The sequence below is a fragment of the Mustela putorius genome, unplaced genomic scaffold (assembly GCF_011764305.1).
Source record: "Mustela putorius furo isolate JIRA1106 unplaced genomic scaffold, ASM1176430v1.1 tig00000196_pilon_pilon_pilon, whole genome shotgun sequence".
NCBI classification, from domain to species: domain Eukaryota; kingdom Metazoa; phylum Chordata; class Mammalia; order Carnivora; family Mustelidae; genus Mustela; species Mustela putorius.
This window is the reverse complement of record NW_025421310.1, coordinates 5491216-5516605: the sequence shown is the minus strand read 5'-3', so window position 1 is coordinate 5516605 and position 25390 is coordinate 5491216. Positions and strand designations below refer to the sequence as shown.

The 25390-nt window shown below is 43.6% G+C and overlaps 1 protein-coding gene across 4 annotated transcripts; it reads left to right on the top strand.

Annotated features, from left to right (window-relative positions):
- The first annotated feature begins 11434 nt into the window (after window positions 1-11434).
- On the top strand, window positions 11435-24913 carry KIR3DL3 (killer cell immunoglobulin like receptor, three Ig domains and long cytoplasmic tail 3). Of its 4 annotated transcripts, none has more exons than XM_045076940.1 (8): window positions 11437-11607; window positions 11800-11835; window positions 12677-12961; window positions 13636-13935; window positions 15816-16115; window positions 23867-23971; window positions 24304-24356; window positions 24453-24913. In XM_045076940.1, the coding sequence occupies exons 1-8, from the start codon at window positions 11493-11495 to the stop codon at window positions 24597-24599; spliced, it is 1341 nt and encodes a 446-aa protein (XP_044932875.1). In that variant the 5' UTR covers window positions 11437-11492; the 3' UTR covers window positions 24600-24913. The 4 variants fall into 4 exon arrangements, with proteins under 4 accessions (XP_044932877.1, XP_044932878.1, XP_044932875.1 ...); XM_045076941.1 differs by having other exon boundaries at window positions 11438-11607; window positions 24304-24344; XM_045076942.1 differs by lacking the exon at window positions 23867-23971 and having other exon boundaries at window positions 11435-11607.
- Window positions 24914-25390: the final 477 nt, after the last annotated feature.

The window sequence follows — 25390 nt, the reverse complement described above, 5'->3', positions numbered from 1 at the left end:
ACACATGAAATAGTGCTCCATATCACTTGGCATTAGGGAAATACAAATCAAAAGCACAATGAGATATCACCTCACACCAGTTAGAATGACTAAAATAACAAGTCAGGAAATGACAGATGCCTCGTGGATGCGGAGAAAGGGGAACCCTCCTCCACTGTTGGTGGGAATGCAAGCTGGTGCAGCCACTCTGGAAAACAGCATGGAGGTTCCTCAAAATGTTCAAAATAGAACTGCCCTATGACCCAGCACTTGCACTACTGGGTATTTACCCTAAAGATACAAACATAGTGATCCAAAGGGGCACGTGCACCCGAATGTTTATAGCAGCAATGTCCACAATAGCCAAACTATGGAAAGAACCTAGATGTCCATCAACAGATGAATGGATCAAGAAGATGTGGTATATATACACAATGGAATACTATGCAGCCATCAAAAGAAATGAAATCTTGCCATTTGTGACAACATGGATGGAACTAGAGCGTATCAGGTTAGTGAAATAAGTCAAGCAGAGAAAGACAACTATCATATGATCTCCCTGATATGAGGAATGGTGATGCAACATGGTGGCTTAAGAGGGTAGGAGAAGAATAAATGAAACAAGGTGGGATTGGGAGGGAGACAAACCATAAGTGACTCTTAATCTCACAAAACAAACTGAGGGTTGCTGGGGGGAGGGGGTTTGGGAGAAGGGGATGGGATTTTGGACATTGGGGAGGGTATGTGCTTTGGTGAGTGCTGTGAAGTGTGTAAACCTGGTGATTCATAGACCTGTACCCCTGGGGATAAAAATATATGTTTATAAAAAATAAAAAATTAAATTAAAAAAAAGAGCATATGAAGGATGAAAAATAAACTTCAAGTCTCTCAAAAAAATTATGTTTTATAAGTTGGTTAATTGAACATAATAATAAAAATTTAAAATTAAGAAATGATCTCAACAGATGAGACAAAGCTTGTGATAAAACACTCCAACAATTCATAATGCACACAAAAGCTCATCAGAAATAAAAAGGAGTTTCCAACAATTCATGAAGCCATGGTTAGCAATCAGCACCTGGCTTCATCTTCAAAGGTGAGAAGTTGAAGTCCTTCTCTCTGTGATGGGGATGATTCAAGTATGTTTCTTATGACCGTTTGTATTCAGCACAGCATTCAGTTCATATAATTGGAGGTACCAACCAATCCTTTTTTTTTTTCAATTTATTTATTTTCAGAAAAACAGTATTCATTATTTTTTCACCACACCCAGTACTCCATGCAATCCATGCCCTCTATAATACTCACCACCTGGTACCCCAACCTCCCACTCCCCCGCCACTTCAAACCCCTCAGATTGTTTTTCAGAGTCCATAGTCTCTCATGATTTACCTCCTCTTCCAATTTACCCCAACTCCCTTCTCCTCTCTAACACCCCTTGTCCTCCATGATATTTGTTATGCTCCACAAATAAGTGAAACCATATGATAATTGACTCTCTCCATGGTGTCAGCCCCTCGGGATACTCTCCTGAACAGAAGCCTCCCCACCTGTGGGCACCACTCTGCTGTTTCCTGTGCTCACCTGAGCACCTCCATGCCCCTTGGTGCACATCTGAGACCTAGGAGGGGCTGAACCTGGCTCATGGGGATCCCCAAGGAGGATGTACCACATGTCCATGTGCACTGGTGTCCACTCTCCTTTTTGTGTTGATGCTGGTCCAGTGTCCCTGTGTCTGCTTCTCACACCTTCTAGAGCAGCACCTGCAGATGATGAAAAAGGGAACTCAGGTGACAGGGCCGCCCGACTCAGAAACCGTCCTCCTTCTCCTGTGTGCATTGGGTCAGACTGGATTCACAGGGTCCTGGTGGGGCACAAGCTCTGGGCACTCCCAGGTCTTAGCACATTTTCAATCAGTCACATTTATATTTTTGTTCATTTATTTATTATTTGTTTACTTATGTAGTTCTTCTTCCCATCTCCATCCACACTGCATGCAGGCAATAACGGTGTTCCTATGACCCAATGACTGACCATCACCTTTCGTGGATACATATTTATATGCCTGTTGTAGATGTGTGCACACAGATCTCTCTCTCTCTCTCTCTCTCTCTCTCTCTGTGTGTGTGTGTGTGTGTGTGTGTGTCTGGGACTGTGGATATCTGTAAGTAAATGAAGAATGAATTAATAAACATAGCCAAGGAGGAATACTGTAGGTACAGAATAAAGTGCAGACCCTGAAGGAAGGGAGCTGGTTGACATGGAGGGAGAGGGATCCGACCCCAGACATGGGCCCCTCTGTCCTCCTGACAGTCAGGAGCCCCTGGCACCAGCCCCTTATCCATGGACACTGCTGGGACCCCGACTACTGAATAAGTGGGAACTGTCATCTGCAGGGACATGAGCTCAGGAGGTCTTGTGTCCCAGACTGAGCAGAGGACATGATGATTTCTGTGCTGGGAGGCTATCTTTCTCTGCAACCCTGAGCTGGTGGGGCACAGCCAGAATCTATCCCGAGTGACTCAGAAGCAGAGTCTGAAATCAAAGAAAACAAGGAGGCTGAAGGAATCCAGTGAGGAGAGCAGAGGAAAGCACTCTAGTGCAGAGAAGGGCTAGTTCAGGAACTGTACAAAACCACATAGTGACAGGGATAGAGGGATAGAGACACAGAACAGAGGACAGGCTGGACGGGGGTCTCTAGCTCCTTCCATCTGCTTCCATCTTCCCTGCAGAAGCTGCTGGCACTATGAGCCCACCCCAAAACAAGTCAGACCCCAGCAGTAGTGAGTAGGAAAAATTCTCAGTGATGGGGCTGGTGTGGAGTGGGTATCCTGTGTGGGGAAGCAGGTCCCCTGGGTGGACATGCAGGATCCTGGGTGATTTGGGTCCTCTCTGACCTCTCTGTCCTCATTCCTAGCCTCGGACCCCAGAGATTACACTTGGAAAATCTGACCTGCGTGGGCATGGCTGTCTTGATCCAGGTGGTCCTCAGGATTCTGCTGCTAGAGGCTCAGCACAGCCAGAGAAGGACCCCAGATGCAGCCAGGAGCTAAACACGAGGGGGAACAAAGCCACCATTCCATCTGGCAAAGCTGTGGGCATGCATCTCGGGTGCCCAGAGAGATCTGGAAGAAAGCCTGCAGCTCATGCTTGCTGATCTGTCTGCTGACAACATCGAGGGGGAGCATGGTTCAGGTGCTGGACATGTCTGGGCTGCTTCCTGCCCAGGACTTGTCCCCTGTGACCTGTGGTGCTTTCCCTCCTGCACTTTGGACATCCTTGACTGCCCCCGTCTTTCCTCATGCCTGTGACTTGGGGGTTCCTCCCACACAGCACAGCTGGTTAATACCTTCCTACAGCGGCAGCTCTGGTACACTTTTGTGGGATTCATTTTCCTTCACTTTCCATTTCCACCTTCCCTGATGGGCGCTATTGCCCTCCGTCCCTTCAGTGCAAAACATAGACTATAAATAAGTGGGTGAAAATCAGGTCTACTTTGGAACAGATGAATCCAAAACTGTTCTCTGAACCCTTTCTGGACTCACAGAACTCTTCTGTCTTCATGCGGTGACACCTGGTGGAATCTTCCAGAAACACCATCAGTTTGAGCGAGCTTTGGGGTGTTTGAGGTGTAGCCAGGTGGGGAGCTGCTACACTTGACCCCAACGAATATGTGGGTTTTCCTTTTTTTTTTTTTTTTGAAGTAGTGATTCATAGCATTTGCCCATTTCTTTGGTGTAAACACGCCGTCATCGGCAACATCAAGGAGCCATGTGAACCCACTGTGCACCCAGGTGGAAGTCATGGATACACTGTCTTCATGAGTGAGTGTGATCCAGCTGTGGGCTCATCTCACTGGTGATCCCAACGTGCACGTGTGCCTCCCTGTATCGTAAACATCCTGGTATTTTCCAGCTCAGTGTAATGCCACGGTTTCAGGGAAACTGACACACAAATCCTACTAGCCACAGGACAGGCAAGAGAACACAATGGCAATATCCATCATTGTTGAAAATACTGTGTACCAAGAACCCCAGTACATTCCTGGTAGGGGCATAAATTGCTAAGGACAAGTTGGGTATCAGATCAGAATCACCTGGTGAAAAGGGATGCAGCTCTGCCCCAGGAGTCCACACCCTAGAGGAAACCATGTGTGTAGGCATGGGCACCTGCGAGAGAATATTGACAAGTGTGTTGCTCAGTGTAGACACAAACCATAGAGTTCAATCCCACACAATTAGTATTTAATGGCTAATATGGAATGGGAATTTTTAAGATTGAAAATCAGAAACTGAAACCACCAGCAGTGTACAGATCAATTTCATCCTCCACATCGTGTATAGGAAAGCACATGTCAAGAACCCTGCATATAGGACTAATCCATCACATACATAATGTTCATCAAGAGACCAGTCATGAATGGATAAGGAAGATGTGGTCCATATACACTATGGAGTATTATGCTTCCATCAGAAAGGATGAATACCCAACTTTTATAGCAACATGGATAGGACTGGAAGAGATTATGCTGAGTGAAATCAGTCCAGCAGAGAGAGTCAATTATCATATGGTTTCACTTATTTGTGGAGCATAACAAATAGCATGGAGGACATGGGGAGATGGAGAGGAGAAGGGAGTTGAGGGGAATTGGAAGGGGGAGGTGAATCATGAGAGACTATGGACTCTGAAAAACAATCTGAGGGGTTTGAATTGGCAGGTGGGTGGGAGGTTGGGGTACCAGGTGGTGGGTATTATAGAGGGCACGGATTGCATGGAGCACTGGATGTGGTGAAAAAATAATGAATACTGTTATGCCGAAAATAAATAAAAAATAATAAAAAAAGAGACCAGTCATTTTTTAACCACAACAGACTAACTTCAACCCCATAAATAATGGGAGGAAAGTCTTCCCATAATCCATTATGGTGGTAAACCATACAAATGCCTGAACTATGTATAGGTCCATCTCTAAGAATCTGTCTGTTCTTCCTCATGGACTCGCCCTCTGTCCTATCAGACCATCATCCTGAGCACCTGGGAGGAACCTCAGTTCCAGCTCATTCCTCGTCTGTCCCATCCCTAATCTCTGAGAGTTCAGGACAGACAGCTGTGTGCAAGAGTACTGGTCACCAGGGTCAGAGTTCTCTCCACTCCATTCCTAGATGGAAATTTATTAGGGACCTGACCTTGAAAACAGATACAGAACCTCTTGACCTTAGTGTTGTATTAAAAAGTAGAAATAGGGCATCTGAGAGGCTCTGTGGGTTAAGCCTCTGCCTTCAGCTCAGGTCATGATCTCAGGGTCCTAGGATCGAGGCCCACATGGGGCTCTCTGCTCAGCAGGGAGCCTGCTTTCCCCTCTCTCTCTCTGCCTGCCTCTCTGCCTACTTGTGATCTCTCTTTGTCAAATAAATAAATAAAATATCTTTAAAATATATATAAAATAATTTTTTTTAAGTGGAAATGACTTTTGGGTGGCAGAGAGCTTCCAACACAGGAAGACCTCTAATGACAATCCCTGGAATAATTCTTGCCCACAGCTAATAGTTCCTTCCCTTATGGATCTTACTTCCAGAGAGAGAAAAGAGTGGGACCTGTGAAGAAAGACCCCCATTTCCTCTGAGGTTCACCATGCACGAGGGTCCTAGATATGCTGGCCCATTTCCATGGCAATGGCAATATGACCCTCTACACCTCTACACCTTCAGGAAGAGAAATGCTTTGAGCTCAAGGAAACCAGGCTCTATGAGATCCCAGAAAAAACCAGCAGGCCCCAAGCAATGACTGTAGGCATTGCAAATGCCCCCGAAAGAAAGTGTCCCTGGTGAGTGGAGTTGTCATCTCAGGGTCCTGTGTCTCCACATGAAGCCCATCTTCCCCTTGTGACTTGAAGTACATTAGGGACCAGACCTGGGTCATGGTGCTGCTGATTCTCACAGTAGCCCCACTGAAAAATCTCTGTATGCTGTTCCACACCCTTCGAATAACAAGGTGACATGCACTTTTGTTCTAAGTGCAACAAACAGATTAGTTCTCTCATAAACCTCAGCAGGACATTAGCAATACTATTGTCATTTGGGAGAATCATTTTCCCATCAAAATCCAAAAATTTTTGGTGAAAAACACATCCACAGGGTTTGGGGGAGGCCAGGTGTTGCTTGTTCAGTAACTCAAGCCCAGAGAGATGAGTTACCTCTTGAAGGAAAGGCGATTGAGTTTGTATCAAATTCAGCTGCTTCCATTCAGTAAGCCAGAAAAGTTAAAAAGAGGGATTACCAGGGGCAGCTGGGTGGCTCAGTGGGGTAAAGCCTTTGCCTTTGGCTCAGGTCATGATCCCAGGGTCCTGCCGCCGAGCCCCACATTGGGCTCTCTGCTCAGCGGGGAGCCTGCTTTCTCTTCTCTCTGCCTACCTCTCTGTCTACATGTGTTCTCTGTCTGTCAAATAAATAAATAATCTTAAAAAAAAAAAGGATGACCAAAAAATGTTTGGGGTGGTATCTATGTTTCAGAGAAAAAAACAGCTTAGCAGGCTGGTAAACAAGATCCAAGTTTTCTGGCTACAGAAACAGCAAGATGCCAGATGACTTTTCAAACTTACTTGTTAGTGACAACCATAACACAATATTTGTGATATTTGAAAGATACAATAAAAGCTGAATTGATGTGGAGGAGGAGGAAACGATCTCATTTATAATAACATCAATAATAAAATATTTTGGAATAAATTTAACCAAAGAGGTGAAAGCTATACCCTGAAGACTGTAAGACTTTTGATTAAAGAAAATGAAGAAGACACAAACAAATGAAAGATGTCCCATGTTTATGGGCTGGAAGAATATTATTGTTAAAGTATCTCTATCACCTGTATTATCCCAATATGCATGTTAGCCTGATATCTATAATAATGAGAATGGATAAATACATGTTGATATATTCATGCAAGAAATACTATATTGTAGTACAGAACAATGAAATGGAGCTATAAAAACTGTTATGTGGAGATTCCTTAAGAAATTAAAAAGAGAGCTGCTTTATGACCCCCCAATTGCACTACTGGGTATTTACCCCAAAGATACAGATGTAGTGAAAAGAAGGGCCATCTGTACCCCAATGTTCATAGCAGCATTCATAGCCACAATTCATAGCCACAGTTGCCAAACTGGAAAGAACCAAGACACCCTTCAACGGACAAATGGTTAAAGAAGATGTGGTCCATATACACTATGGAGTATTATGCCTCCATCAGAAAGGATGAATACCCAACTTTTCTATCAACATGGGCAGGATTGGAGATTAAGCTGAGTGAAATAAGTCAAGCAGAGAGAGTCAGTTATCATATGGTTTCACTTATTTGTGGAGCATAACAAATAACATGGAGGACATGGGGAGATGGAGAGGAGAAGGGAGTTGAGGGAAGTTGGAGGGGGAGATGGACCATGAGAGACTGTGGATTCTGAGAAACAAACTGAAGGTTTTGAAGGGGTGGGGTGGGAGGTTGGGGAGCCTGGTGGTGGGTATTATGGAGGGCACGTATGGCATGGAGCACTGGGTGTGGCGCATAAACAATGAATTCTGTTACACTGAAATGAAATTAAATTAAAAAATTTTTAAAAAGGTGAGTTTCATTCTACTATATATAGCTGTCCAGTTTTCCCAGCACCATTTATTGAAGAGATTGTCTTTTTTCCACTGTGCATTTTTTCCTGTTTTGTCGAAGATTATTTGACCAGAGAGTTGAGGGTCCATATCTGGGCTCTCTGCTCTGTTCCACTGTTCTATGTGTCTGTTTTTGTGCCAGTACCATGCTGTCTTGGTGATCACGGCTTTGTAGTAAAGCTTGAAATCAGGTAACGAGATGCCGCCAGTTCTGTTTTTCAACATTTCCTTAGCAACTTGACGATTCTCTTACACCGTACACAAAGATAAACTCGAATTGGATAAAAGACCTCAACGTGGATTCCTCCTCTAGGAATCCATCAGAATCCTAGAGGAGAACATAGGCAGTAACCTCTTTGATATCACCCACAACAACTTCTTTCTAGATATGTCTAGATATGTCTCCAAAGGCAAAGGAAACAAAAGCGAAAATGAACTTTTGGGACTTCATCAAGTTCAAAAGCTTCTGCTCAGCAAAGGAAACAGTCAACAAAACAAAGAGGCAACCCACAGAATGGGAGAATATATTTGCAAAGGACACTACAGACAAAGGGCTGATATCCAGGATCTATAAAGAACTTCTCAAATTCAACACACACAAAACAGATAATCATGTCAAAAATGGGCAGACGACATGAACAGACACTTCTCCAATAAAGACATACAAATGGATAGCAGACCCATGAAAAAATGTTCATCATCACTAGCCATCAGGGAGATTCAAATTAAAACCACATTGAGATACCACCTTACACCAGTTAGAATGGCCAAAATTAGCAAGACAGGAAACAAAAAATGTTGGAGAGGATGTGGAGAAAGGGGAACCCTCTTCCACTGTTGGTGGGAATGCAAGTTGGTGCAGCCACTTTGAAAACAGTGTGGAGATTCCTCAAGAAATTAAAAAGAGAGCTTCCCTATGACCCTGCAATTGCACTACTGTGTATTGACCCCAAAGATACAGATGGAGTGAAAAGAAGGGCCATCTGTACCCCAATGTTTATAGCAGCAATGGCCACGGTCGCCAAACTATGGAAAGAACCAAGATGCCCTTCAACGGATGAATGGATAAGGAAGCTGTGGTCCATATACACTATGGAGTATTATGCCTCCATCAGAAAGGACGAATACCCAACTTTTGTAGCAACATGGATGGGACTGGAAGAGATTATGCTGAGTGAAATAAGTCAAGCAGAGAGAGTCAATTATCATATGGTTTCACTTATTTGTGGAGCATAACAAATAGTATGGAGGACAAGTGGAGATAGAGTGGAGAAGGGAGTTGTGGGAAATTGGAAGGGGAGGTGAACCATGAGAAACTATGGACTCTGGAAAACAACCTGAGGGTTTTGAAGGTGCGGGGGTGGGAGGTTGGGGGGGCCAGGAGGGTGGGTATTAGGGAGGGCATGAATTGCATGGAGCACTGAGTGTGGTGCAAAAACAATGAATACTGTTACACTGAAAAGAAATAAAAAATTTAAAAAATATTATTAATAACAACTTCAAACTGGCTAAAATTGATCTCAGGTAAAGATAAATTGTACCCCAAATCTATAATAAACTGTCACAAGAGATTATTTGAAAAAGGTTATTATTGAAAATAATAAAACTGAGGTTCATATTAATGCAAAAAAATAAGAAATTAAATTTAAAAATTTTTTAAAAAAGAAGGTGAATTTCCCATAGCATTATATAAATGGATACTTAAATTTAGTGACATTGAGAGATATATATATAGATAGACACAGAAAAATGGATCTCTGAGTTTGGATTTCTGGGTCATATGATGAATTTCAGGTAAAACCATACAATCCAGAATTTATGCGCATTGTTCTTTGCTAATAAAGTGATATTCTACAATTCTAAATGACTGCATAATTCTTCAAAAGGGAAATTAGATAAGTTTTGATAAATATGGGTTCAGTATCAGAAATGTCAGCTTAGAAAATCATTTTGACTGTACTGTCATTTGCCCCAAAGATACAGATGTAGTGAAAAGAAGGGCCATCTGTACCCCAATGTTTATAGCAGCAATGGCCATGGTCGCCAAACTTGGAAAGAACCAAGGTGCCCTTCAATGGACGAATGGATAAGGAAGATGTGGTCCATATACACTATGGAGTATTATGCCTCCATCAGAAAGGACGAATACCCAACTTTTGTAGCAACATGGATGGGACTGGAAGAGATTATGCTGAGTGAAATAAGTCAAGCAGAGAGAGTCAATTATCATATGGTTTCACTTATTTGTGGAGCATAACAAATAGTATGGAGGACAAGTGGAGATAGAGTGGAGAAGGGAGTTGTGGGAAATTGGAAGGGGAGGTGAACCATGAGAAACTATGGACTCTGGAAAACAACCTGAGGGTTTTGAAGGTGCGGGGGTGGGAGGTTGGGGGGGCCAGGAGGTGGGTATTAGGGAGGGCATGAATTGCATGGAGCACTGAGTGTGGTGCAAAAACAATGAATACTGTTACACTGAAAAGAAATAAAAAATTTAAAAAATATTATTAATAACAACTTCAAACTGGCTAAAATTGATCTCAGGTAAAGATAAATTGTACCCCAAATCTATAATAAACTGTCACAAGAGATTATTTGAAAAAGGTTATTATTGAAAATAATAAAACTGAGGTTCATATTAATGCAAAAAAATAAGAAATTAAATTTAAAAATTTTTTAAAAAAGAAGGTGAATTTCCCATAGCATTATATAAATGGATACTTAAATTTAGTGACATTGAGAGATATATATATAGATAGACACAGAAAAATGGATCTCTGAGTTTGGATTTCTGGGTCATATGATGAATTTCAGGTAAAACCATACAATCCAGAATTTATGCGCATTGTTCTTTGCTAATAAAGTGATATTCTACAATTCTAAATGACTGCATAATTCTTCAAAAGGGAAATTAGATAAGTTTTGATAAATATGGGTTCAGTATCAGAAATGTCAGCTTAGAAAATCATTTTGACTGTACTGTCATTTGCCCCAAAGATACAGATGTAGTGAAAAGAAGGGCCATCTGTACCCCAATGTTTATAGCAGCAATGGCCATGGTCGCCAAACTTGGAAAGAACCAAGGTGCCCTTCAATGGACGAATGGATAAGGAAGATGTGGTCCATATACACTATGGAGTATTATGCCTCCATCAGAAAGGATGAATACCCAACTTTTGTAGCAACATGGATGGGACTGGAAGAGATTATGCTGAGTGAAATAAGTCAGTGAATAAGCAGAGAGAGTCAATTATCATATGGTTTCACTTATTTGTGGAGCATAACAAATAGCATTGAGGACATGGGGCGTTAGAGAGGAGAAGGGAATTGGGGGAAATTGGAAGGGGAGGTGAACCATGAGAGACTATGGACTCTGAAAAACAATCTGAGGGTTTTGAAGGTGCGGGGGTGGGAGGTTGGGGAATCCAGGTGGTGGGTATTGCAGAGGGCACAGATTGCATGGAGCACTGGGTATGGTGCAAAAATAATGAATACTGTTATGCTGAAAATAAATAAAAAATAAGTTTAAAAAAAGAGAAAAAAAAGAAAATCATTTTGATTCATATATTATAATTCTTTTTATAATAGTATCTACTAGATATGTTGTATGTTACATACGGAGATTTTGAAGCTTAGATTTAAAGAAAAAAAAACTATTATCCTTTCATCATTCTGGGAATGAGACATTGTGTCTGAGATGTGTTTCAAGTCTCACCACAGTAAATGATGTGACACTACAGGTCCAGTCTAAACGATTTCCAGGAAGCCCAACTTTACCCTCAGCTGAGCCCCACAGCCACCTAGATGCAGAGTAAGAAGAGTTTCTGTGCATCACCTTTCCTCACTGCGGTCAGCTTATGAACATGAACAGGGCCCCATTTCACGACATCCTGTGTACTGTCAACTCTGTTGGGTCACCGTGCAGCAGGAGCAGCACCATGTCCCCTGCAGTCATCAGCCTCGCATGTCTTGGTGAGTCCCAGAAGGCGACGAAGAGGGGGAATGAATGGTGGAAATACTGGCTTGGAAGGCTGGGTCTCTCCACCGCAGAAAATTCCCATGGGGACAAAGCAGACCTGATGGTGACACTCAAGCCAGGTCGGGGGAGTGGGAGGCTGGGTCTTCTATGGAGATGGACAATCCATCGTGAGTCTTTCTTTCCAGGGTTCTTCTTCAGCCAGAGGATTGGGGCACAAGTGGGTGAGTCCTTTCCCCAAACCTTGGGCTTCCATCCACTCAGAATAAGAGAATTCCTGTAATAGGAAGGCAGACGGCGCAGGAGGTTGGGTGATTGTTTGACTGTGGGAGGAATTGTGGGTGAATCTCTTGTGAACTAGAAAGTAGGGGGCCCAGGGAAACCCTAGTCCCAATATTGGTCCAGAGACCCTCCCTACACCTTCTTCCCCCGGGCTCTAAAGCCATCTTAGAAGCCATCTAGAGCCAGGCTCTAAAGCCATCTGGAGGATACTGCTGCTCAGACCTGGGGGGGTCTAGGAGGAACTGGTGCTGTCTGTAGATCAGGGTTGGCAAGCAGTGCCAGGAACAACAGACTGTCTGAGTCTGAGACAACTACTTGAGCTCCGCAGTACACCCACGAGGGTAGGAGCCCCAGGCAGCTGCCACTGATGTTCCCCAGGCAGCTGCCACTGATGTTCTCAGCAGAGGGGAGAGATCCCCATTCCAGGACCCCTGGAATTCCACCACATTCCAACATGGCACTATCAGGTAACCTGCTTCATGGGTTTGCTGATGTTATGGCATATACATAGGTCATCACTCTTCTGTTCAGCATTTCCTTTGTCTTCTTTTACATAACTAACTTACATTACTAACACCTAGGAAGAGCCCACTGTTCAGTACTCACCCAGAACTCTCAGCTGACATGTGTGTTGTAGGAGAGGACTACATGTCTGTGTATTGTGGGGAGTCTTTGTGTGGTGTGGGCATGATGGGAGTGGAAAGGAGCCATGGAGACTTGGAAAGAAGGGAGGCCTCTGAGTCAAGGGAGGGGAAACCAATACTGTGACTCCTCCTCCCCCAGGTGGTCAGAACAAGCCCTTCCTCTCTGCCTGGCCAAGCCCCGTGGTTCCTCAAGGGCAGCATGTGACTCTTCATTGTCGCTCCCATCACAAGTTTGAAACATTCAGACTGTACAAGGACAATGACATCTTCATCTCCAAGCTCCATAGCACAATATCACAATACGGTGTCCTCATTGGCCCTGTAACCCCAGAACATGCAGGAACTTACAGCTGTCGTGGATCCTACCGTGATTCCCCCTTTCTGTGGTCAGCACCCAGTGACCCCCTGGTGATTGTGGTCACAGGTCAGAGAACACCTGTCTAGAGGGTCTAGTCACGGTCCCAATCTTCCTAATGTCAGATTTCCTGATGGAAGTGTTAGTCAAGTCCAATTAGAACAATGGGAATGGCTCCAAGTATTGTAGATGAGAGGGCATTTCATGAAGGTGGGCAGAATAATGGTCCCCCAATGACATCTGTATCATAACACTCCATGTCCATGAATAGTCCAAGGGCAATTAAGGGTGAATATGGAATTAAGGTTATTAAGCAGGTGACCCTGACATGGGGGGATTATCCTGGATTATCCAGGTGAGCTTGCTGTAATTACAAAGTAGAAGGAAGCAGGAGAATGAGCTTCAGAGTCATGCTGCCCGAGAGAGTCCACCAGCCACTGCTAGCCTGATGATCGAGGAAGGAGTCACAAGACAGGGAATACAGGCAGCCCCCAGGAGCTAGAAAAGACTCAGGTGCGAATTCTCCCCTTCAGCCTCCATAAGGATCCCAGTCCTCTCAACCCCTTCCTTGATCCTAGCCCATAAAACCCATGTTGGCAGAGATAGACGTGGATATTCAGACAGAAAAGGATACAGAGGAGAAGGAGACAGACAGACACAGGGCACCCTCAGTCATTTCAGATCCCAGGAAATGGGGTGAGGCAGGGTGGCTCCTTCTCAATTTACAACATCTATGTTCTTAGGAATCTACAGAAAACCTTCCTTGTTAGCCCAGTCGGGTCACCTGGTGAAATCAAGAGGGAATGTGACCTTGGTCTGTTGCTCAGAGATCCTGTTTGAAAGCTTCATTCTTCACAGAGAGGGGGTATCCAAGGACCACTTGTACCATGCTGGTCAGCACCATCATGGGGGCTCCCGTGCTAACTTTTCCATGGGTCCTGTGACAGCCGCCCATGCAGGGACCTACAGGTGCTTCGGTTCTCTCAATCGCTCCTCTCATGTGTGGTCTGCCCCCAGTGACCCCCTGGACATCGTGATCACAGGTGAGACTGTCCAGACCTGTCCTCATCCTCTTGGAGATACAGATAAGACCTGGAAGCCCCAGGTGGTGAAGAAAGTGATGAACATGGGTTTTTATGAAGAGAGGAAGCCTGGGCGCGAGCTACACCAAGAGAGACAATGACAGAAGAGAAACTGTTTGTTATAGGGTGCAGAGACAGAGTCAGTAATGGAGACAAAGAACAAAGGGACATATAGAGTCAGGTACACCCCCATCAGAGACAGGGTGCCCTTCCACCCTGAGTTTGTTCAGAGACCTGGGACAGTTTAAAATGTGGTTTCCAATTAATGTCCATGCCCTTTTCTCTAACCAGGTGAACCCAAAGACACACCATGTATGTGACCAAGTTTCAGGGCCAGGCTGGCCTATCTCAGGCTGGTGACTGATGGGCCCCAGGTCTTCACCACATGTGGCACCCACAGATGCTGCATGCACTCTCACATGCCTTCATCCCATGCGGTTGAGCCACAATAGGCCCCAGGAAATCATGCTCCCAGGGGGAGGAGCCCGAACCAGCCCCTTTGTGTGGTGTGTTTTATGGGTTCCCAAAGCTGATTCTCAGGCCTATGTTGAAGGTTACCCCAGATGTTACAGGATTACTGAGGTCAAAGCCCACAGAGAGTTGCCATCAGAGAGAAAGCAGAGTCAATGTGTGTCAATGTACATAGAAAGTTTCTGTGTAAATAGACCCAAAAATGGATGTGTGCATGTGAACACACACACAGAATGGAGGGACAACAGAGAAAGTCAGACAGATAGACAGACAGACACTGGCTTGGAGGCACAAAAAACAAAAGAAAGAAAAAGGGATAGAGAAATATAAAGATGGAGAGTGCAGATAAAAGCCCTAAAGGACTAAGACCTGAGAGTGGGGCAAAAAGAGAAAGATGATGTGGGGGTGGGTGACAGAGATCCCAGAAGAGGACTGGGGACAGAGAATCAGAGCAGGTCACAGAAACCAAGGTGATGGAGATAGATGATAGATAGAGAAATGATGATAGATGATAGATAGATAACAGATGATGATAGATAGATAGATACATAATAGACTGATACATCATGATAGATATATAGAAGATAGATTGATAGATGATTGATAGATAGATAGATAGATAGATAGATGATAAATAAAGAGATAGGTGACAGATTGATAGAAGATAGATAATAGATTGATAGATGATAGATAGATAGATGATAGATAATTGATAGATGATAGGTACATAGATAGGTGATATATTGATAAGTGATAGATGATAGAGATGATAGATGATAGTAGAGAGATAGATGATAGATTGATAGATGATAGAAAGATACATAGATACATAGGTAGATAGGTTATAGATTGATAGATAGATAGATAATGCAGAAAGACAAAGACAAGGTGGAATGAGAGACTCATAAATAAAGTAAAAGGCATCTCAAACCAACAGACTCCAGGAGGAGCAGAGAGAGTAAGGCAGCACAAAAGGGAAAAAGAGGGGCGCCTCTGGGTGGCTCAGTGGGTTAGGCCTCTGCCTTCGGCTCAGGTCATGGTCCCAGGGTCCTGGAATCGAGCCCCGCATCAGGCTCTCTGCTCAGCAGGGAGCCTGCTTCCCTTCCTCTCTCTCTCTCTCTGCCTGCCTCTCTGCCTACTTGTGATCTCTCTCTGTGTCAAATAAATAAATAAAATCTTAAAATTTTTTTAAGAAAGGGAAAAAGGATAGGAGGGAAGCAAGCACAAGAAACAATAGGAGAGGTGGACATGAGGGGACACAGTGGGCCTTGGGCTCTGGGAACAGGGGGAGAGAATTCTCAGTCCAGGTGTGAAGGACACTATGAGCAAGGAAGAGCCTCTCTGTACTGAACTGCCTCCACTTCCTTCAGGTCTACATGAGAAACCTTCTCTCTGGACCCAGCCAGGCACCGTGGTGAGGACAGGAGAGAACGTGACCTTGTCCTGCTGCTCAGAGAGGTCCTTTGATGTGTACCATCTATGCAGAGACGAGCAGCCCCATGAGTGCTGGCTTGCTAAGGGGCAGAAGCACGGCAGTGCAACCCAGGCTGACTTCCCTCTGGGCCCTGTACACCCAGCCATGGGTGGGACCTACAGATGCCACGGCTTCTTCAACACCTCTCCTTGTGAGTGGTCAGGCCCGAGTGACCCACTGTACCTTTCTGTCACAGGTGAGGAAGTCCAGAACCTGCCCTGTGTCCAGTGATTCAGGATAGATTTGAAGGTCATACGACAGGGGAGTCCTGCTGGTACTAGTGGGATGCTTAGGAGTTCTGGGGAGATGGAAGCATAGATAGAGACAAGGAAGGAGAGACTGAAGACTCCTCTCCAGCATCCTCCTGCATGGCTTGTGTGGTGGCCCAAACCGGGGATCTCTGTCCCCAGGAAGATGGAAAGAGATCAGGGCAAACCCAGAATCAGGAGAGAAGAGGCTCAGTTTAGGGATATCAGACGTTGCATTGGCACCTCACCATTACCCACTTCCTAGCAGCCCTTCCTCACCTCTCAGCCACAAAGTGCTCTCCCAGGTGGCATGAGTGTCTTTACCACAAGATGGAGAAGCCTCCTCTGTAGTAGAGGTCCTTTCCCCTTTTCGTCATCAACCTCTCCCATCTCCTCTCAGCAGCTTGAAGGTCCAGGGAGTCAAGGCCCCAGAGATTCTAGGGAGGGGTTCTAGGAGCTCCCAGGAGCTCAATGTTAGATGATGAGGAGCTTCAGTGGGTAGAAGACAGTCAGTTCCACTTCTCCACCTCTTTCCTGGCTTGCTTTTTATGAGACTCTTCAAGTAGTTGCCTCCCATCCACAAAACCAACCTCCAAAACTGGTGAGTAAAGAGTCCTTTTTATCCCTGTTTGTGGAAACCTGACAAAGAGAAGCCTTGGGTTTGAGTGTTGGCTCAGCCACCTTCTGGTTCTGTGATCTTATTACCTTCCCTCTCTGATCCCCAGACTCTATGACAGCAGAAGCGGTCTGGGTCAGCACGGGGCCAGTGAGGACTCTTAACCTCTAATGTTCTGCATCAGAGACCTCCTCCAGGAGAGGAGGGTGAGAATAAACCTGATCTCCTGGCTGGGAATAATGCTGGGCTTACTCTGTTCCCATTCTTTCTATTTATTTATTTATTTATTTATTTATTTGTTATTTTTTAATTTTTTATTTTTTATAAACATAAATTTTTATCCTCAGGGGTACAGGTCTGTGAATCGCCAGGTTTACACACTTCACAGCACTCACCAAAGCACATACCAAAGCACATACCCTCCCCAATATCCATAACCCCATCCCTCTTCTCACAACCCCCCTCCCTCCAGCAACCCTCAGTTTGTTTTGTGAGATTAACAGTCACTTATGGTTGGTCTCCCTCCCAATATCCCATCTTGTTTCATTGATTCTTCTCCTATCCACTTAAGCCCCCATGTTGCATCACCACTTCCTCATATCAGGGAGATCATATGATAGTTGTCTTTCTCTGCTTGACTTATTTCGCTAAGCATGATATGCTCTAGTTCCATCCATGTTGTTGCAAATGGCAAGATTTCATTTCTTTTGATGGCTGCATAGTATTCCATTGTGTATATATACCACATCTTCTTGATCCATTCATCTGTTGATGGACATCTAGGTTCTTTCCATAGTTTGGCTATTGTGGACATTACTGCTATAAACATTCGGGTGCACGTGCCCCTTTGGATCACCACGTTTGTATCTTTAGGGTAAATACCCAGTAGTGCAATTGCTGTGTCATAGGGCAGTTCTATTTTCAACATTTTGAGGAACCTCCATGCTGTTTTCCAGAGTGGTGACACCAGCTTGCATTACCGCATCCTCACCAGCATCTGTCATTTCCTGACTTGCTGATTTTAGCCATTCTGACTGGTGTGAGGTGATATCTCATTGTGGTTTTGATTTGTATTTCCCTGATGCCAAGTGATATGGGGCACTTTTTCATGTGTCTGTTGGCCATCTGGATGTCTTCTTTGCAGAAATGTCTGTTCATGTCCTCTGCCCATTTCTTGATTGGATTATTTGTTCTTTGGGTGTTGAGCTTGCTAAGTTCTTTATAGATTCTGGACACTAGTCCTTTATCTGATATGTCATTTGCAAATATCTTCTCCCATTCTGTCAGTTGTCTTTTGATTTTGTTAACTGTTTCCTTTGCTGTGCAAAAGCTTTTGATCTTGATGAAATCCCAATAGTTCATTTTTGCCCTTGCTTCCTTTGCCTTTGGCGATGTTCCTAGGAAGATGTTGCTGCAGCTGAGGTCGAAGGTTGCTGCCTGTGTTCTCCTCAAGGATTTTGATGGATTCCTTTCGCACATTGAGGTCCTTCATCCATTTTGAGTCTATTTTTGTGTGTGGTGTAAGGAAATGGTCCAATTTCATTTTTCTGCATGTGGCTGTCCAATTTTCCCAGCACCATTTATTGAAGAGGCTGTCTTTTTTCCATTGGACATTCTTTCCTGCTTTGTCGAAGATTAGTTGACCATAGAGTTCAGAGTCTATTTCTGGGCTCTCTATTCTGTTCCATTGATCTATGGGTCTGTTTTTGTGCCAGTACAATGCTGTCTTGATGATGACAGCTTTGTAATAGAGCTTGAAGTCCGGAATTGTGATGCCACCAGCTTTGGCTTTCTTTTTCAATAACCCTTTGGCTATTCGAGGTCTTTTCTAGTTCCATATAAATTTTAGAATTATTTGTTCCATTTCTTTGAAAAAGATGGATGGTACTTTGATAGGAATTGCATGAAATGTGTAGATTGCTTTAGGTAGCATAGACATTTTCACAATATTTATTCTTCCAATCCAGGAGCATGGAACATTTTTCCATTTCTTTGTGTCTTCCTCAATTTCTTTCATGAGTACTTTATATTTTTCTGAGTATAGATTCTGTGCCTCTTTGGTAAGGCTTATTCCTAGGTATCCTATGGTTTGGGGTGCAATTGTAAATGGGATTGACTCCTTAATTTCTCTTTCTTCTGTCTGGTTGTTGGTGTAGAGAAATGCAACTGATTTCTGTGCATTGATTTTATATCCTGACACTTTACTGAATTCCTGTACAAGTTCTAGCAGCTTTGGAGTGGAGTCTTTTGGGTTTTCCACATATAGTATCATATCATCAGCGAAGAGTGATAATTTGACTTCTTCTTTGCCGATTTGGATGCCTTTAATTTCCTTTTGTTGTCTCATTGCTGAGGCTAGGACTTCTAGTACTATGTTGAATAGCAGTGGTGATAATGGACATCCCTGCCGTGTTCCTGACCTTAGCGGAAAAGCTTTCAGTTTTTCTCCATTGTGAATGATATTTGCAGTGGGTTTCTCATAGATGGCTTTGATGATATTGAGGTATGTGCCCTCTATCCCTACACTTTGAAGAGTTTTGATCAGGAAGGGATGCTGTACTTTGTCAAAAGCTTTTCAGCATCTATTGAGAGTATCATATGGTTCTTGTTCTTTCATTTATTGATGTGTTGTATCACACGGACTGATTTGCGGATGTTGAACCAACCTTGCAGCCATGGAATAAATCCCACTTGGTTGTGGTGAATAATCCTTTTAATGTACTGTTGAATCCTATTGGCTAGTATTTTGGTGAGAATTTTTGCATCTGTGTTCATCAAGGATATTGGTCTATAGCTCACTTTTTTGATGGGATCCTTGTCTGGTGTTGGCATCAAGTTGATGCTGGCCTCATAAAATGAGTTTGGAATTTATCCTTCCATTTCTATTTTTTGGAACAGTTTCAGGAGAATAGGAATTAGTTCTTCTTTAAATGTTTGGTAGAATTCCCCCGGGAAGCCATCTGGCCTTGGACTTTTGTTTGTTTGGAGATTTTTAATGACTGTTTCAATCTCCTTACTGGTCATGGGTCTGTTCAGGCTTTCTATTTCTTCCTGGTTCAGTTGTGGTAGTTTATATGTTTCTAGGAATGCATCCATTTCTTCCAGATTGTCAAATTTGTTGGCATAGAGTTGCTCATGTATGTTCTTATAATAGTTTGTATTTCTTTGGTGTTAGTTGTGATCTCTCCTCTTTCATTCATGATTTTATTTATTTGGGTCCTTTCTCTTTTCTTTTTGATAAGTCGGGCCATGGGCTTATCAATTTTATTAATTCTTTCAAAGAACCAGCTCCTAGTTTCGTTGATTTGCTCTATTGTTTTTTTGGTTTCTATTTCATTGATTTCTGATCTGATCTTTATGATTTCTCTTCTCCTGCTCGGCTTAGGGTTTCTTTCTTGTTCTTTCTCCAGCTCCTTTAGGTGTAGGGTTAGGTTGTGTGCCTGAGACCTTTCTTGTTTCTTGAGAAAGGCTTGTACCACTATATATTTTCCTCTCAGGACTGCCTTTGTTGTGTCCCACAGATTTTGAACCGTTGTATTTTCATTATCATTTGTTTCCATGATTTTTTTCAATTCTTCTTTAATTTCCCGGTTGACCCATTCATTCTTTAGAAGGATGCTGTTTAGTCTCCATGTATTTGGGTTCTTTCCAAACTTACTCTTGTGGTTGAGTTCTAGCTTTAGAGCATTGTGGTCTGAAAATATGCAGGGAATGATCCCAATCTTTTGATACTGGTTGAGTCCTGATTTAGGACCGAGGATGTGATCTATTCTGGAGAATGTTCCATGTGCACTAGAGAAGAATGTGTATTCTGTTGCTTTGGGATGAAATGTTCTCAATATATCTGTGATGTCCTTCTGGTCCAGTGTGTCGTTTAAGGCCTTTATTTCCTTGCTGATCTTTTGCTTGGATGATCTGTCCATTTCAGTGAGGGGAGTGTTAAAGTCCCCTGCTATTATTGTATTATTGTTGATGTGTTTCTTTGATTTTGTTATTAATTGGTTTATATAGTTGGCTGCTCCCACGTTGGGGGCATAGATATTTAAAATTGTTAGATCTTCTTGTTGGACAGACCCTTTGAGTATGATATAGTGTCCTTCCTCATCTCTTATTATAGTCTTTGGCTTAAAATCTAATTGATCTGATACAAGGATTGCCACTCCTGCTTTCTTCTGATGTCCATTAGCATGGTAAATTCTTTTCCACCCCCTCACTTTAAATCTGGAGGTGTCTTCGGGCTTAAAATGAGTTTCTTGGAGGCAACATATAGATGGGTTTTGTTTTTTTATCCATTCTGATACCCTGTGTCTTTTGACAGGAGCATTTAGCCCATTAACATTCAGGGTAACTATTGAGAGATATGAATTTAGTGCCATTGTTTTGCCTGTAAGGTGACTGTTACTGTATATGGTCTCTGTTCCTTTCTGATCTACCACTTGTAGGCTCTCTCTTTGCTTAGAGGACCCCTTTCAAGATTTCCTGTAGAGCTGGTTTGGTGTTTGCAAATTCTTTCAGTTTTTGTTTGTCCTGGAAGCTTTTAATCTCTCCTTCTATTTTCAATGATAGCCTGGCTGGATATAGTATTCTTGGCTGCATGTTTTTCTCGTTTAGTGCTCTGAAAATATCATGCCAGCTCTTTCTGGTCTGCCAGGTCTCTGTGGATAAGTCAGCTGCCAATCTAATATTTTTACCATTGTATGTTACAGACTTCTTTTCCCGGGCTGCTTTCAGGATTTTCTCTTTGTCACTGTGACTTGTAAATTTTACTATTAGGTGACGGGGTGTGGGCCTATTCTTATTGATTTTGAGGGGCGTTCTCTGAACCTCCTGAATTTTGATGCTCGTTCCCTTTGCCATATTGGGGAAATTCTCCTCAATAATTCTCTCCAGTATACCTTCTGCTCCCCTCTCTCTTTCTTCTTCTTCTGGAATCCCAATTATTCTAATGTTGTTTCGTCTTATGGTGTCACTTATCTCTCGAATTCTCCCCTCGTGGTCCAGTAGCTGCTTGTCCCTCTTTTGCTCAGCTTCTTTATTCTCTGTCATTTGGTCTTCTATATCACTAATTCTTTCTTCTGCCTCATTTATCCTAGCAGTGAGAGCCTCCATTTTTGATTGCACCTCATTAATAGCTTTTTTGATTTCAACTTGGTTAGATTTTAGTTCTTTTATTTCTCCAGGAAGGGCTTTTATATCTCCCGAGAGGGTTTCTCTAATATCTTCCATGCCCTTTTCGAGCCTGGCTAGAACCTTGAGAATTGTCATTCTGAACTCTAGATCTGACATATTACCAATGTCTGTATTGATTAGGTCCCTAGCCTTTGGTACTGCCCCTTGTTCTTTTTTGTGGTGAATTTTTCCGCCTTGTCATTTTGTCCAGATAAGAGTATATGAAGGAGCAAGTAAAATACTAAAAGGGTGGCAACAACCCCAGAAAAATATGCTTTAACCAAATTAGAAGAGATCCCAAATCGTGAGGGGGGAGAAAGGGGCTAAAAAGAGGTTCAAAAGGAAAGAAAGGTAAAGAAAGAAAAAAAGAAAAGAATTAGAAAAAGAAAACGAATAAAGAAAAATATAAAAAAGGAAAATATATATATATTAGATTAACTAGTTAAAAATGTTAAAAAAGAAAAGGGTAAAAATTAAAAAAAAATTTAGCTGAAGAGGAGAAAAAAAATGAAAAAGAAAAAAATTAAATCAACTGCTAGACTAAAAAAATCACAGGGAGAAAGCCATGAGTTCCATGCTTTGCTTTCTCCTCCTCTGGAATTCTGCTGCTCTCCTTGGCATTGTAACTGCACTCCTTGGTAGGTGAACTTGGTCTTGGCTGGATTTCTTGTTGATCTTCTGGGGGAGGGGCCTGTTGTAGTGATTCTCAAGTGTCTTTGCCCCAGGCGGAATTGCACCGCCCTTACCAGGGGCCGGGCTGAGTAGTCCGCTCGGGTTAGCTTTCAGGAGCTTTTGTTCCCTGAGCGCTTTCCGTACAATTCCCGACGACAGGAATACAAATGGAGGCCTCCTGGTCTCCGGCCTGGAGGAGCCGAGAGCCCTGGGCCCCACTCCTCAGTGTGCCCTCAGAGAACAGCGCCCAGTTTTTCCCGTCTGCATGACCTCCGGCCACGCTCCAAGCTCACTGAGCCTGCGACCGGTTCAAGGTAACCCTGAGCTGGGAGCTCACTGTCGGCTCTGTCTCTGTAGCCGGCTTTCCCGTTCCAATACCCACAAGCTCTGCAACACTCAGACACCCCCGATCCTTCTGTGACCCTGCGGGACCTGAGGCCACGCTGACACGGCATGGGCTTCGCCCCGGTTTAGCCTCTGGAGCAATGCCCCTCAGCATAACAGACTTTAAAAAGTCCCAATTTTGTGCTCTGTTGCTCCACCACTTGCCGGGAGCCGGCCCCTCCCCCGGGGTCTATCTTCCTGTCGCTTTGGATTCACTTCTCCGCCAGTCCTACCTCTCAGAAAGTGGTTGTTTTTCTGTTTCCAGAATTGCTGTTCTTCTTCTCTTCCATCTGCCAATAGATTTGCAGGTGTTTGCAATCTTTAGATAAGCTATCTAGCTGATCTCCTGCTAGCTGAAGTAGTCTCAGCCTGCTACTTCTCCTCCATCTTGACTCCTCCCCCTCTCTTTTCCCATTCCTAAGTGGAGATAAGGTTTGTGGGGAATTGAGGGCAGGGGGAAGGAAGAGAGCATTTGGTGAGGGGCAGGCAGTGCTTAGAGAAGTTCCATTTGCCAAGAAATTAGCTCTTGTCTGTCAGGCCACAACTGTGATATACCCAGTAGAGGAAGAGAGAACTGAGAATGCTGTCTGCCACCCAAATTCACAATTGCCTCATTTATTCACTCAAGAACTGCTCCACTATACATCTTTTTGCTGGATATGCACTTTGTATCCATTTCATTTTGCTGCTATAACAAATCTCTACAAGCTCACTGCATGAAAACAACACAGTTTTAAAAATAATCTTACAGTTGTGTAGGTCATAGATCTGAAATGGTCTCATGGGGCTGGAACCCAGATGGCAGCAGACTGGGTACCTGCCTGGATTTGCTTCTATTGGATTCATTTCTTCCTACAGATAACCCCAGACACCAGCATGTTCTCGCTGTGCCCTTAGTGGTCATCATCTTCCTCGCTGTCCTACTTTTCTTCCTCAGTCGTCAGTGGTGCCCTCCCAAAGAGGGTGAGTCTTGGGAAGTAGAGGCTAGTACCTGTCTGGGGAGGAGTGGGGGAGCAGGGGTACCTCTGTGTGCAGACTGACTCCTGGTTCAAAGCAGGGGCCACAGAGGTTGGGCTTTCTAGAGAGAACCTCCATGCCCCCATCCTCATCAACGGAATGGAAATAGGGAGACACGAAGTGGATACATCTTTGAACTTCAGAGAGTAGAACTTCTGACTCTACTTTGTGGCAGTAATTCCAGGCCTTCACTGCATCTCTCTGTGCTTTGGTATCTGTATCTATAAAATGAGAACCTTCCAAGTTTTTTTTTTTTTGATGACTTCCATTCCTTGCAGATGCTGCTATAATGAACAGAGAACCTGAAGTGGATAGAATGGTGAGTAGAGAGGTAGGTTGTCCTCACTTCACCCTCTTCAGGGCCATCTCATCTCCTCTAAATCCCCTGAGTTTGTGCTCATCCTCTTAACCATTTCCTGTCATGCAGGACCCTCAAGCAGAAGTCCCACAGGAAGTGACATACACACAGTTGGATCATCGCATTTTCATGCAGAAAAACACCACCCACACTTCCCAGAGGCCTGGGGAACCCTTGCATGATGAAAGTGTGTACATGGAACTTGCAACAGGCTGAGACCAATGAAGGCATAAATCCTATGCCCCAAGAACCCACAAGAAGACCCTGGGGAGGCTCTCTATAGATGCCATAGCACTTTCTGAACACACCCCTACCCAACAACAGCCAGAATCGGAAGACAGAAGTCTTCATCTTCCTTTCATCCTAAGAAGGAATAACAATCTTAGAAAACCCCCCATCCCTTCTAGGATACTATTATGATGATCCAGACATTTCCAATATTGTCCACAAAACCACCTTTCCTTCTCAAGGGTAAGTTCTGACTCCTGTTGCTATGTTATATAAACAAATAAATCTATCATCTATCAACAGTCATGTTTCTTCCTAGCTATTATTTAGTTTCATCTACATGGAATCTCTTCTTTCCTTCAACATTGTATGTTTGAAATTTTTTTCTTTTTTTTTTTTAAATTTCTTTTCAGTGTAACAGAATTCATTGTTTATGCACCACACACAGTGCTCCATGCAATACGTGCCCTCTATAATACCCACCACCTGGTTCCCCCAACCTCCCACCCTCCGCCCTTTCAAAACCCTCAGATTGTTTTTCAGAGTCCTTAGTCTCTCATGGTTCATCGTCCCTTCCAATTTCCCTCAACTCCCTTCTCCTCTCCATCTCCTCATGTCTTCCGTGTTATTTGTTATGCTCCACAAATAAGTGAAACCATATGATAATTGACTCTCTCTGCTTGACTTATTTCACTCAGCATAATCTCCTCCAATCCTGTCCATGTTGATACAAAAGTTGGGTATTCATCTTTTCTGATGGAGGCATAATACTCTATAGT

Bases quoted from the DNA above. Each gene is read 5' to 3' on its own strand.
- KIR3DL3 (XM_045076940.1), top strand. From the start codon at position 11,493: ATGAACATGAACAGGGCCCCATTTCACGACATCCTGTGTACTGTCAAC. The intron at 11,608-11,799 runs GTGAGTCCCAGA...CTTTCTTTCCAG, and splicing joins CATCAGCCTCGCATGTCTTG to GGTTCTTCTTCAGCCAGAGG. The intron at 11,836-12,676 runs GTGAGTCCTTTC...CTCCTCCCCCAG, and splicing joins GAGGATTGGGGCACAAGTGG to GTGGTCAGAACAAGCCCTTC.